Source organism: Pleurodeles waltl, chromosome 8 (genome assembly GCF_031143425.1).
Source record: "Pleurodeles waltl isolate 20211129_DDA chromosome 8, aPleWal1.hap1.20221129, whole genome shotgun sequence".
Classification (NCBI taxonomy): Eukaryota; Metazoa; Chordata; class Amphibia; order Caudata; family Salamandridae; genus Pleurodeles; species Pleurodeles waltl.
Window position 1 is genome coordinate 876,255,677 of NC_090447.1, and position 14,291 is coordinate 876,269,967.

General features: G+C 44.0%; 1 protein-coding gene across 5 annotated transcripts in view; it reads left to right on the plus strand.

Annotated features, from left to right (window-relative positions):
- Window positions 1-14,291, plus strand: part of LOC138250365 (interleukin-5 receptor subunit alpha-like) — a 318,270-nt gene that overhangs the window by 132,132 nt on the left and 171,847 nt on the right. For all 5 annotated transcript variants that reach the window (XM_069205163.1, XM_069205165.1, XM_069205166.1 and 2 more), the window contains one exon: window positions 6,827-7,002. In XM_069205163.1, the coding sequence (XP_069061264.1) occupies window positions 6,827-7,002 (176 nt within the window). The remainder of the gene's footprint in view (window positions 1-6,826; window positions 7,003-14,291) is intronic.

Genomic DNA, 14,291 nt, shown 5'->3' on the forward strand with positions numbered 1-14,291 from the left:
TGGGGGTGGGGGTGGGCGTGTTGCGTGTGTGTGTCAGTCCCTTTTTCCTCCCACCCTCCTTTGTGTGCAAGGTGCGGTACTCACCGTGGTCGTCTTCGTCGACGTTCGTGTTCCTGGTGTAGGAGGAGGTATACCAGCATGGGAAACACCTGTAGTTCGGGCTTCATGGCGTCTTGGTTCTTCCTTGAGTGTCCAGAGGTGAGTCGTTTTCCTTTTGTGTTCTGTTTCTGCTGTGCTTTTGATGGCATTGGTACCGCCCCAGAAAAGCTGGCATATTGGCTTGTTGTAATAGGGTGGGCGGTACATTATCTTCCGCCTGGCTGTTGGTGGTTACCGCCACGGTGCTTGTTGCTACCCCTGTGGCGGTTGATATGTTAAAGTGGCTGTCTGTGTTGGCGGTTTCGGCCGTGGTCATAATTCCATTTTTTTTACCACCGGCCTGTTGGCGGTATTACCGCCGCTTTATCACTGACCGCCAGGGTTGTAATGAGGGCCATAATTCCTTACCAAGAAGTAGTTTTTGAATGAGAAGTGGTATTGTATTTCCCTGTCTTATAGTCCTCTCTGGAAACGTACTCATGATAATTTCTAATAATAACCATCCAATCTTTTAATTTTTTGCTTTTTTGCTCAATGATATATCCCATGTTACAAGAGAAATGGTCCCATATGTTTAAAAGACTGTTTTCTGACATGTGCTTGATATATCTTTTCTTAGTGCTTCACTGATTGGCAAAAGCTCTTACCAAACTTCCTTTCTGCTTCCATTTCAAGTTATCAGTGCCACTCTGTGAAAGTGTCATTATCAGCGTCAAAGACAAGTGATATACATGGGTATTCCCATCTTGTCCCTTTCCCACTTACATGTGACAGGAACATAATGTACTTTTGGAAGGAATTCTTTATATAATTGCCTCCCCAAGCATGCCTTCTTATCTATTGTTTGGGAACATACCTGTGTCAGGGGTCCTATAAGAGCTGTATAAATACATTTCAAGCAGACAAGGTTATCAGAGGGATTTCTATCAGATACCATCAACGCTACTATGCTGCACGTCGCCATGATGTAGACTCAGCCTTCGTGTCCCCACGGAGTCTGATCGAGAGATCTCATTCCAAGGTAACAAGGGTTGGGACTCTTCTCATGGACATGGCACTGGCAGATTAGGTTTATCACACCTAGCTCTCTTTAAGTCAGAGATTAGGTTCTCCATGTTAGGGTATTAGGGCCTATTTTATATCTTATGTTTATTGTAAGACGATGGGGGTCTTTGTATACACGACTCATGTTCACAATTCTGCTTCTTGCATTGTTCATTGTCCTAATCATTGCGGCACATACATTTTACAGTAGATTATAATCTTGTTAATAAAATCTATTGAAAACGTTACTGCATCTCCTTCATTGCCTGTGTGTGGCTGAGACTTGTTGCTCATGTGAGAAGAGGGTACTCTCCATTTAACCACGTCTCCCCTGAGATGTCGCACTCTTGAGCCCATGTGTAAAGGCTGCCAGAACTCACATTTTACTGTTTGGGTTTTTGGTGAGGTATTGCTTGTGAGCCGGGAGGGTTGGGCCAACGGTTGCGACTTGTTGTAGAATTGGCTGAGTCATCTACAAACAAAAATGCTGTCATCCTAAACCAGCAGTCTTGCCTAGACAAGAGTCCAACTACGACAGTATAATGTTGTGGAGGGTGGTTACTATTGCCACTACAGCAACTGAACCAGAGCCAAACTGGCAAGGCTAAATTTCAGGGTGTCAGAATTATTGGAGCTTATTAAATTATTGGGGTTCAGCTCCCACTAAAATTTGGGAGCCATTTGAAAATCAGTAGATTTAATTCATCAATGCCAGGGATGAGGGTATTGGGGTCTCTTTAGATGCTGACTGTCAAAAGAGGGGGGTTACCCATATTAAAGTGGGAGATTTTGGAACAAAGTCAGAGGAATGTATTTACCCCATTGACTCCTGTTGAAGTAATTTCAGATGGGCGACAGATAAAATAAAGCTGCCTCTTCTGAGTGCTTCAATCACCATGTGTTGGCCTTCCTGATTGTACCGTCTGTGGTTCCATTGGATCTTGGCGTATGGTTCTGGTTGGGCAAAACAGGCAGTTTAAGTGCGTGATTTCTTCTCAGTCATCTCTTATTCCTGGTGAGTGTAACTTCCATTGGTGAGAGTGTGGATGGTGTCCAAATAGTCTTCTAAACTGTCTGTTTCTGTGTGTCTGGAGTCTTGCGACTTCTGACTTTCATGATGGCAGGGTCCAGAAATCCATATTTCATATTCCCACAACATAAGCTAGTATGTAGTACTAGGAATTTGTTCCTGTTATTATTAGTGTTATTATTAATATTAGTATGTATATGGTCTCACCTTCGAATAAAAAAATTGAAGTCCATGCATCTTAGTTTTCTGAAGGCAGCACTGTGATCTGAGATGAATAGTTGATTGCCAGGTTGGTCTTCTTTTGCCCCTCTTTCTGATTTTAGGGTCACACTGACAGTCTGCCAATTCAAGCAGACAGTCCCTTAGGCCAGCACCATTCCCTCATATGCCTAGTGCTCATGTACCAGCTGACAGGTGAATGAGTGCTCTTCTCAGATCTGTTGTCAGAGTATTTGTGGCTCCCCAGGAGAGTTTCTCAGTGGCATCCTGTACCCAACCCTCTCTACCCACACATTTTACAGATATGAAGAGTGCCTGCCAGGCTTAGCAAAGAACAGCCTGACACACACTTTTTATGTTCAGGTCAGGCAGTCAGGCACTAGACATGTGCTAAATGCACAGGCGCCTGGCAGACTGAGCTGAACTTTGCCGGGCTTAGGATTTCACAACCCTGTGGGCATGACCTCTTCAGCCCTGCAAAGTGCCTTGAGGTCCTCCTTTTCATGACAAGGGGGCTCGCCAAAGATAGGTTGTTAGAAATGGTGTCTCTAGTTGGCAGTGGTTTACACCCTGTCCATGTAGGGACCCTCACTCTTGTCAGGATAAGGGAGTCACACAGCTCAAATAACCCCTGCTCAACCCCTTAGTAGCTTGGCTCAAACAGTCAGGCTTATCTCAGAGGCAATGTGTAAAGTATTTGTACACACACACAGTAACACAGTGAAAACACCACAAAAGTATTCCACACTAGTTAAACAAAATAGCCAACACAAGACCAAAACAACAAAAATCCAACATACACAACAAAAATCCAACATACACAAATAAAAGTTTAAACAAGTCTTAATCCATAGGAGTCAATGGATGTATCTCATTAGTACAAAGTACCTGGATTGCGTCAAAAACAAAGTTGATGTGGGCGACAGGGGAGGTGAGGCACCAAAAAAACAAAGTGATGTATCGGATCCTTATTGTGCAGGGGAGTTGATGTTTAAATTCTTTCCTTACAGGTGAGACAATGCGTTGGTACCTTACTGGTAGGGGAGGTGATGCGTCGATTCTTTCCTTGCAGGTGAGGCGATGCTTCAATTTCTGGACAAGGAGCCTCGGTTCTTTACTCCAATGCTGGGTCAATGAAAAATTGGCACCAAGGGACAATGCATGAAAAATCCATATGCGATGTGTTGATGGGACCGCAATGAAACAGACGCTGCATCGATTCTGCAGACGCAAGACAGGAACTGCATCGATTTATCAGCTGTTAGACAGCCGCTACGTCGATTCTTCCAGCGTGGCGCATTGATGCATGGATTTTCTCCTTCACATCACTAGCTTACACTTCCAAGGGCCCAGGGACTGAAGTTGGCACTTTTTGGCAAATTAGGACTCTCAACAGAAGAGTCCAGGCACTGGCAGATGAAGTCGTTGACATCCTCAATACTTCTTAATAGGAGGCAAGCTCAGTCCAATCCTTTGTACGACCTTTAGAAGCAGGATGTAGAAAGCCATGTCCAGGCCTTTTATTCCCAGTACAGACTCAGCAAGCAGCAGGCAAGCACAATAAAGCAACAGGCAGAGTGGCAATCCCTCCTACAGCATCCAGCTTTTCATCTTGGCAGAGTTTCCTCAGTCCAGAAGGATTCTGACTATGTGGTGTCAGAGGTCCGGAACTTATACCCATTTCTGTCTTTGAAGTAGGCAAACTTCAAAGAGAAATCTTTGTGGTGCACAATTCCCTGCCTTTCTCTGCCCTGGCCCAAGACACATTCCAGCAGGGTTGGAGACTGCTTTGTGTGAGGAAAGGCACAGCCTTATTTAGTTGCAAGTGTCACCTTCTCACAACACTCTATCTCAGGAAGACCTATCAGCCTGGTGCTGGGCAATCAGGATTTGTAGGACACACCTCAGCTCCCTTAGGGTGACTTTCTAGAGTGAATGCACAAACAGCCCAACTGTCATGACAAGCAGAGGCACAGAATCGTTAAGCAAAAAATGCCCACTTTCTGAAAGTACAAAAAGAAACAAAAGTCAACACTGTAAAGTACTTGAAAATAACTACTGTTCGCAATAAGAAGGCAAAACCAATTACCTCTCACTTATATCAATTCATAATTCTTATCAAGAAAAACAATTTTAATATTATTTCAAAAATATTTGTTGCACACATAAAGACAAAACAGAAATGAGCAATTACTTTGTGTAAAGAATTGGCACTACACAAACATTACTTACATCAAAAACACATGACAATAATACAATTTTTAAAAAAACACTAACACGTCTACTTGAAAGATAAAATTCAGGTTCTGCACCAATTTGAAAAAAGAGGGAACCCAGACCCTAACTCATTTATTTTTTGGCTCCACCTTAGAGAGAAAAATTGAGCGAAGGCTCTGATTATTGTTTTTTGTGATAGATCAATCAGGAATTATGTGCATTACAAGACAATACTTTGAATTCTTCATGAAGTCCTAATCTTCTTTGATAGCTCTCACCGCTGCTCCATATCCATTTCAAACCCACTGGATTCAAAGGTTCCCTTCAGGATACAGAATGCCTAGACACAACAGATCAGTAGGAACTTTCATCTTGTTAAATAGCTTACCACCAAAGCGGGGGTCTCTCGATTCGAGTAGAGAGACAAAACACTCCTTGACTTGCAGCACTAAGGTGTAAATAGCTTTAATTGCTTGTCCTTCTGTTTGCTCATGATGTGTTCAGACCAATGTTAGAAATTGATATAAGTGAGAGGTAATTGGGTTTGCCTTCTCAATGTGAATAATAATTATTTTCAAGTACTTTACAGTGTTGGCTTTTGTTTCTATTATTTATTTTAATTGGCCTAGCCTCACTGCTTCAGAGGCCATACCCCTTTTCTCTTATACGTTCTGAAAGTGGCATTTTCAAACTCAGAATTCAAAAACCAACCTCACCAAAAGATGTATTTTTCATATTTTGAGTTCAGAGACACCAAACTCCAAATCTTTATCTGCTCCCAATTGAAAACTACACTTAAATATATTTTAAGGTAATTCCTATGTTACCCTATGGGAGAGATAGTCCTTGGAAGAGTGTAAAACACATTTATCATTATCACACAGTACATGTCCTACCTTTTAAATACCTTGCCCAAGGGGTCACCATTGGGCCTTCCTTAGGGGTAACTCACAAGTAATAAAAGGGAAGGTTTGGTCCAGGCTGGTGGATGCCCTTTCCAGGTCAAAATGGCAGTTTAAACCTGCACTCACAGACACTGCAGTTGTCGGCTTGAGCCGTGGTTAAAGGGCTACTGAGTAGGTGGCAAAATTAGTGCTGCAGGCACGCTAGTAGCATTTGATTTACAGGCCCTGGGCACACCTCATGCACTGTACTAGAGACTGATTAGTTAATCAAATATGGCAATCATAGATAAATCAATCACCAACACAATTTAGATAGATATGTACTTTACTGCTGGTTAGCAGTGGTAAAGTTCCCAGAGTCCTAAAGCCAACAAAAACAGGTCAGTAAAAATAGGAGGAGAAGGCAAAAGTTTTGGGGATAACCCTGAAAAAAGTGCCAAGTCCAGCATAGACTCAGGCCTCTGCACTTCAGTTTTAAGCTCTGATGTGCCTATGGCTGAGTGTCAATGAGTGACACTTTGCCCTAAAGTGTGGTGGGTTCAACAACTCTCACTGACCCCATCCCTCTATGTGACAAGTAAGGGACTGCTGCCTCCTCTCATTGGCTAGCCCAAGCTCAGCCAATGAGGGGAGGTGGCAGTCCCAACCCTCCATGAACATCTGAGGCTTTTCTCCTGCCATTGGAGATCACTGCTGAGGCCCGGTAAGTTTTTCAGTTTTTTTAAATGTTTTGTGCATGTGTGTGTGTGCGTGCATGTCTGTGTGTGTGTGGGGGGGTATGAATGTATGTGCATTAGTGTGTGCATGCTGTGAATTGGTGTGTACATTTAAAACAAAAAGTATTCAGCAAAAAATGTGATTGCATAAATCAGAAAAGAAGATGCACAAAGTGTAATATCCTATTTATTACCGTTCTTGACCGACAGAAGTGACATCATGACCCAATCAAGACTATGGGCCTGATTACAACTTTGGAGGAGGTGTTAATCCGTCCCAAATGTGACGGATATACCACCAGCTGTATTACGAGTTCCATAGGATATAATGGACTCGTAATACGGCTGGTGGTATATCTGTCACTTTACCGTCACTTTTGGGACGGATGAACACCTCCTCCAAAGTTGTAATCAGGCCCTAAGCCTCTTGTGAGTCATGGCCCCTCCACGGACACAACAATGATTATAAATAGCATATTACATTCTGCCATCTGCATATGCTGTATATGTTTGGATAACAGGGAAATTGAGATGAGGTAAGAATACACCAGAGATTCTTCCAGAGATTTTAATATGGCTCAAACTTTCTTTCATAGATACATGCATAAGAAGTTTAAATGTCAGCATTACTTCACAAATAAACAGAAGAGAAATGTTGGCTGCCATATGGAGGATATGTATTTCCACAGCACACGAAGACGGTTAAATGTAACAGTGTGGTGTACCTGCTCGACAGTAAAAGTGAACCGTGTTTACCTTCCTTCTCTCATTGGTAAGATATAATTCTGACTTTGATAATTATAGCAGTACATATATGCAGCTAATTGATTTGAAAAATAGGTGAATTTCTAACAGCAAGTAATTGCTTGAACATGCCTACTTGTATTCTCCGTGCTCATTGACAGCATCCTATATGGTAAAATAATAAGAAAGTGGCTATTGACCTGACCACTAGCCACACAGTACATAATCTCGGTTATTTAGCTAGCAGCAGGCAAAATAATACATAATCTCTACTGTTTAGCTGGCCACAGGTTAAATAGTTGAGATGACGTACAATTTGACCAGTGGTCAGAAAAATAGCATGAAGGAAGTCTTTAAGCTGACCATGAAGAAAAAGGGACAACATATAATGGTGGTGTGTTGGCTAGCTTGTAATTGGAGATGCACCTCCTAAAGAAGTCATCTCCAAATCAGGCTCATAGTTTGTCTTCCGTCTGTTGTGAGATTGTAGTGAAGCATCTCAATTATACTGCTCGTGACTTCATAAGGGACCCTTTGCAATTATTTCTATTTTAATATGATAATCCTAAATATCACATGGCATTATGGGGGTTATTCTGACTTTGGCAGGCGGCGGACGCCGCCCGCCAAAATTACCCCGTCGAAAGACCGCGGGGGTCATTTCGACTTTCCCTCTGGGCCGGCAGGCAACCGCCAAAAGGGCACCCGCCGGCCCAGCGGGAAAGACCCTGCAACAAGGAAGCCGGCTCCGAATGGAGCTGGAGGAGTTGCAGGGGTGCGATGGGTACAGTGGCACCCGTCGCGATTTTCAGTGTCTGCAAATCTTTATGGGGCCCTGTTAGGGGGCCCCTGCACTGCCCATGCAAGTGGCATGGGCAGTGCAGGGGCCCCCAGGGGCCCCACGACACCTGTTCCCGCCATCCTGTTCCTGGCGGTAAAAACCGGCAGGAACAGGATGGGGGGAAGGGGGTCGGAATCCCCATGGCGGCGCTGCAAGCAGCGCCGCCATCGAGGATTCCCCCAGCCAGGGGAAATCCGGCGGTAAACCGCCGGACCCGGCTGGGCGACCGCGGCTTCACAGCCACGGTCGGAATACGGAATGAAGCACCGCCAGCCTGTTGGCGGTGCTTCAGTCGTCCTCCACCCTGGCGGTTAGCCTCCATTTGCACCTTCTTTGTCCCCGTGCGGTGGGACTCCTGTGCATGCTGCCTAGTCTTCTGAGGGCTCTCTGAGTTACTGAGAGCCCCCTCTGTCTCCCCTCCTGGGTAGAGGCCACCAGGTCCCTCCTGGTCCCGGGCAGCACCATTTTCCACTAACCACGAGCTTTGCGTGTGCCAAGGCTTGTTGGCAGAATCCAGTGACGCAAACCAGACTGCAATCAACCATTCAGCGTGGGACATCTTCTGCACCAACCAGGAACCAGCATCTGTCTTCTTGGGTGCATAACTGGCTTTGTCTTCTCACCAGTGGTTCTTCTTTTGCACCTTCATCCGGGTTAGCATGGGCTCCTGTTCTCCCTGGACTCTTCAGTGATTCTTGGATGTGGTCCCCTTCTTCCACAGGTCTTCAGGTCCAGGAATCCATCATTGTTGTCTTGCAGTCTCTTCCCGTTCTTGCATTATCTTCTATCATGACTTCTTGTGTGTTACAGGAAACTTATTGTGATTTACTCCTGCTTTTCTGGGCTCTGGGGTGGGTTCTATTACTTACCTTTGGTGTTTTCTTGCATTCCCAGCACCCCTCTACACACTACACTTGCCTAGGTGGGAAACCGACTTTCACATTCCACTATTTTAGTATATGGTTTGTGTTCCCCCTAGACCCATTGCAACCTATTGTAATTTTCACTATTTCCACTGTTTTCTGACTGTGCAGTTACCTGTTTTTGATTACTAGTGTATACATTGTGTGTATTACTTACCTCCGAAGGGAGTATAGTCTCTAAGGTATTTTCAGCATTTTTTTCACCAAAATAAAGTACCTTTATTTTTGTAACACTGAGTATTTTCTTTCATGTGTGTGAGTCCTGTGTGACTACAGTGGTATATCAAGAACTTTGCATGTCTCCTATTTCAGCCTCGGCTGCTCTGCTACAAGCTACGTCTAGACAGCCTAGCTGCTAGACATTGACTACATTTCACTAGTAAGGGATAACTGGACCTGGTATAAGGTGTAAGTACCTCTGGTACACACTGCAAACCAGGCTAGCCTCCTGCAGTTGGCGTCATTATTTTAAGCATTTTTAAAGACTGCTCACAGCAGGCATTAAAAGGGGACACACCATTGGTTACAATGAGCCACTCTGTACTGTTCGGGGTTAACGTCAAACTTTTGGTGCTAACCCTGAACAGTACATCAATAGCATCAAACATTTTGATGCTATTGCCCCATACCCTGCACCATGGTGTGTCATATTTTAAATACAGCGCACACATGGTGGCAGTAGAGGGGTGTTAAGGGACACAAGAAAATTGGTGCTGGACTGGTTGGAGTGCCATTTTTTATAAATCTGCACCAAAGTTTAATTTCTGTGTGCATGGCTGCTGACAAATTGTAAATAATGTCTGATGATTTGCCAGCCACTGGGTAGTGTGTGAAGTTTCTTTGTTGTTTGCTTGACTGCTGGCCAGTTAGTAGTTAACCTCTGCTAATTAACCAGTGGCCAGGTCCATAGTCAAGATTCTTTGTTATCTGCACGACTGCTGGCCACAGAGTGCATAATCTCTATTATTTAGCCAGCGGCTGGATAAATAGCAACGTTTTCCTGCTATTTCCAACACCACTGCCCATAACCAGTGTTACTACCAAGCTCAATTGAACAATCTGGGAAGAATGAAAGGCTGAATTAGGTTTTATGGTTCTCAATTGGTCTGCAATGATAGTCATATCCTTCCTCACCACAAAGACTGGGGCCCGGATTTACTATGATTTTGCCTCAGGGATACTTCACTTTTGTGGCACAGCTGTGACGCAAAATCCTTTTTGGCATTTATTAAGCCACAGAAAGGTATTTTGTGTGGCTTCGCGTGGTTTAGTAAATTGAAAGAAATGCAACATAGCGGATAGCGCTGTCTTGTGTTACTTTCTGTCAGGTGCGCAATACATTGGTGGCGCATGGGCATTCCCATGCTTCCACCCCTGTATTTTGATCCAAAGCAAGATTTACCAAGGCTTGTATGGATTTCTGCTAAAATGTTAGCCCTATTCAACAGTGGCATAACAAGGAGCAGTACTTTCACTTTGTTACTTCCTCTTTCCATGTGGGTTGCATTCTGTGGCACACATTGAAAGAGGAATATGTCTCTAAGGATTGTTTTTATGCAGCACGGAATACCTTGCTGCAAAAAAACACAATCCTGCCCGTAACGTAGACTCCCATGCACCATGGTGCAAGGGCACCTGCATCGGATCTAGGTAGGTTCATGTATACCTGTGCAGCCAGAGAGAGCTGAAGAGCCCTGTTTCGGCTCCATCCCATTCATGCAGCACAGCAACTTTACTTGCTGCCTTGTGTTGCATAAACTGTTTTATTTTTTATTAACGCTTTTATTCATAGTCTATAAACATTGACAAAAATGTTTGAGACAGTATTACCTTGTGGCATTTGCAGTTCAAAAACAGTACACAATCACACATTGTAACAACATGTGTACACATACTCGGGAACCACAGTTACGTCATATGTGACGGGCAGTTGCCACAGAGCAATCAGTGAGACAAAAGTATTATTAATATTGTCAGAGTCTTCGCATCTTAGCACTGTAGAAAGCGGTGTCAATTCTCAAGGAATGGATTGTACACTGTATCCTTGAGTGGGAGGGCTACTCTGCTCTGTAGCCAGCTAGGAGGATCCTTGGAGGTAGTAGTGTCCTCTAGCTGCGTATCATAGTTTGCATCCAAATCTGTAGACTGGACCTGGTAGGTTTTCAAAGGTCCCTAGACAGCGTTAGGTCTAGCAGTCAGGGGTGAAGGCCTGCGTTAATGTTGCTGTGGGTATTACATTGTATTAGATACTCTGTACAGTCCTATTTGCGAGGAACATGTACACCCTCCCAGCACATCACAAAAGCAAATCAAGCACTGTGAATCTATGCACACCTTTTAGAAATGGCTTTATGAAGACCAAGAGGGCTGTGAGAGGCATGAGATCAAACTGCAAAGTGATCATATCTGCAAGTAGGCCTGCCACCTCCCCCAGAAGGATTTTATGTCAGGGCATGCCATGCCAAGTGTATGAATTCAGCCTGCTTTTGAAAACATCATCTGCATCTGTGCGATCTGGGTGTGTCTATTCTTGCTCGTCAAGCAGATAAGATGAAAGTTGGTGTAGAAATTTGAAATGAATAAGTTTATGTTTATGATTCATTGATACATGCTTTATTTGCATGTAGCAACAAGTCCAATGGGGCATAGTGATTTCCGTTCCAATATCCCTGTTCTCTGCAGTCCTGGAGTGGCACTGGACATCCGTGCGTAATGTGGAGCACGTCTTATACAGTAGGGACACCCAGTTAACAGTGTCTGCTATGATTAGAGTCAGAGGGGGGGAGTCTGTAGGTTTGTCAGGAAACGGTAGCAGGTGGTTCTGGGCTGTGTGCCACATCCTCAAGTATAAGAAGTAGTTTAGGGGGCAAGGAACGTTGCCATGTGTAGCTGCTCCAGTGTCACAAACTTGTGCTGAGGGTAAAGATCTCCCAGTTCCTCAGCCCCAATATCAGGGTACATTACCACTAATTTGTCAGTTGCGGTGGTAGCAGTGGGTTACATGGGAGGGTCTTGCTTGTGAGTACGGTGTGGGATTGCCTAGATAGCGGCTGTCTTTGCCCAGCCCAACAGGTTGTTTCGTTGTTTTTATGTCCTGTGGATTTCTAGAAAGACCAGTTGGGAGTAGGACCTTAAGTGAGATATTGCCCACTTGGTGGCGCTCAGCGTTTAAGTAAGGAAGTCGCGCATCAGGGTTATACCAGTGCCATTGCATTGTACCACTCGGTACTAAAGATCCAGTTCGACCACATCTAGTCCTCCCTTGTCATATGGCAGTGTCAAAATGTTCCAGCTGTACAGAATTGTTTTCCAGCCTAGATTAGTCTGATTAGGGCACTGCAAAGTGTGTTAAAGAAGGTTTTGGGGAGTCGAATGGGGATATTCATGAAGAAGTATAAAAAAATATGGGAGGACAACCATTTTAATGAAGGCTACCCAGCCATCAAGTGATAGGGGGATCATTTAATCCAGGCCTCCATCTGTACCACCAGACAATTCCTCATGAGGCCACAGTTTTGGTGCAATATTGTGTCTTTATTTCGCTTGAGGGTTAAGCATAATGGTTTAACGGAATAGGTATCCCAGCAGATAGGGAATTCCAGCTGGGTCGTCATTGTGTAGTCAATAAGTGGGAAGATACCAAACTTCATTCAACTGATGGCCAGGCCGGAATGGAGTCAGAATTTTACTATGTCGTGAATGGTGGCTGAGAGATTGATCAATGGGTCTCTAACAAACAGCAAGATATCATCAGCATGCATGGATAGTAGAAGGCATTGCACAAGGAAGGCCAGATTTCTCTTTGAATGGTGCTCCTGAAGGATGCTTTCAAGGGGGTCCAGTGCTAGCACAAATATGAGGGCTGGGAGTGACCACCCCTGTTTGGTATCCCTGTGAATTGGTATGGTGTCTGTCTGTAAGCCATACATCAAGATTCACGCAACTGGGTCTATATATAGCTGCTTGGTGAGCGCAATGAAGCTGGCGGGGACTTCCAGCTTAGCTAAAACTTTAAAAAGAAAAAAAAACTCTAATTTTATTTTATTTTATTTTAGACATTTATAGAGTGCAACTGTCACCTGAAAAGTATCCTGCCGCTAAATGCCAATAAACTGGGCATCCCAGCCACAGCTCAAAAGACTTAATGGATTTTTTGGGAAAACAGCCAGGTTTTCAAGGCCCTTCTAAAGCCTAGAAGATCAGATTGATGTCTAATGGAAGCAGGTAACTGATTCCAGAGTTGGGCTGCCTTCACAGAGAACACATGTCCACCCTGTCAAGTCTTCTTGAACTTTGCAATGCATACAAAATTATGTAAGAAAGATCGAAGACATCTTCCTGGAATATACAATATTCCCAAAATGTATTCTGGAAGTACAGGGTGTCAGAGCCCTGAAGGGCCTTGTGTACTATACAGAGAGCATTAAGTATCACCCTCTGTCTGACCCGGAGCCAGTACAGCTCCCTTAGGGCCTCTGCGGCAGAGGATCTCCTAGGCTAATGAATCAAAAGTCTTGTCTGCATCAGGGAGGCCTACCCCCGCTGGTACACATGTTTATGTGGTCGAACTCTATGAAGATGGTGCGGAGGCTAATGGATGTAAATCTGTGGAGCACAAATCCAGACTGGGCAGAAGAGATTAGATATTTTTCTAGTAAAGACAGTCTGGTGGCAGTCACTTTTGCCAGTATCTTATTATCAAGATTGATTTGAGATAGCTGCTTACAAGAGGCACAAAGTGAGGGGGCTTTTCCTGTTTTGAGTAATGGTGTAATCACTGCTTCGCAGAGTGAAGGAAGGAGGCTCCCCATCTGTACCACCTCAGCATAGATATCTAGCAGACAAGGGACCAGATGGGTTTTCTACAGTTTGTAAAATTCAGTAGTAAGTCCATCCTGCCCAGGCGCCTTGTGGCCCTGTAGGCTTTCAATGGCAGTCAGTATTTACTTGAGTGTAAGAGGAGCATTTAGGAACTTGTGGCATCCCTAGTCCAACCAAACAACAGCAGTGGCATTAAGGTACGCCTGGGAGGCAGTGGAGGATTCCTCTGGACAGGTGGTAGAACTGCCCATAGTAACCAACAAATTCCACTGATATAGCTTCAATGGCGAAAAATATGCTTCCGATTTCAGCATGATGGTGAGTTCTGTGCATTTGTTGCAAGCAATCTCTCAGTAATTCAACCAGTGCTCTACCCAGTCGCTTTCCTTCACCGTACCAACGGTGCTAAGCAAGTTTACCTAGGAAGGCCACCTCATTATCTGCATATTCCCTGAATTTCGGTAATAAGCAGTGGCATTTCAAATCAAATCAAGCTTTATTCGGTCAATTAACCATCAAAGCATCACATACATTAAAGGAAAAATTTCAACTCATTTTATAATCTGTACAATAATTAAATAATTTTATAAAAAAAACACATAAATAAATACATACATGTGATATCAAAGTATTCATCTAAAATCCTGCCTGGGCACGCTTCATGGGTCCTTGATTAAAATGGTGATCACGTATATGCCATGCTGCCACTAAAAACTTGCTGACTGCTAAAAT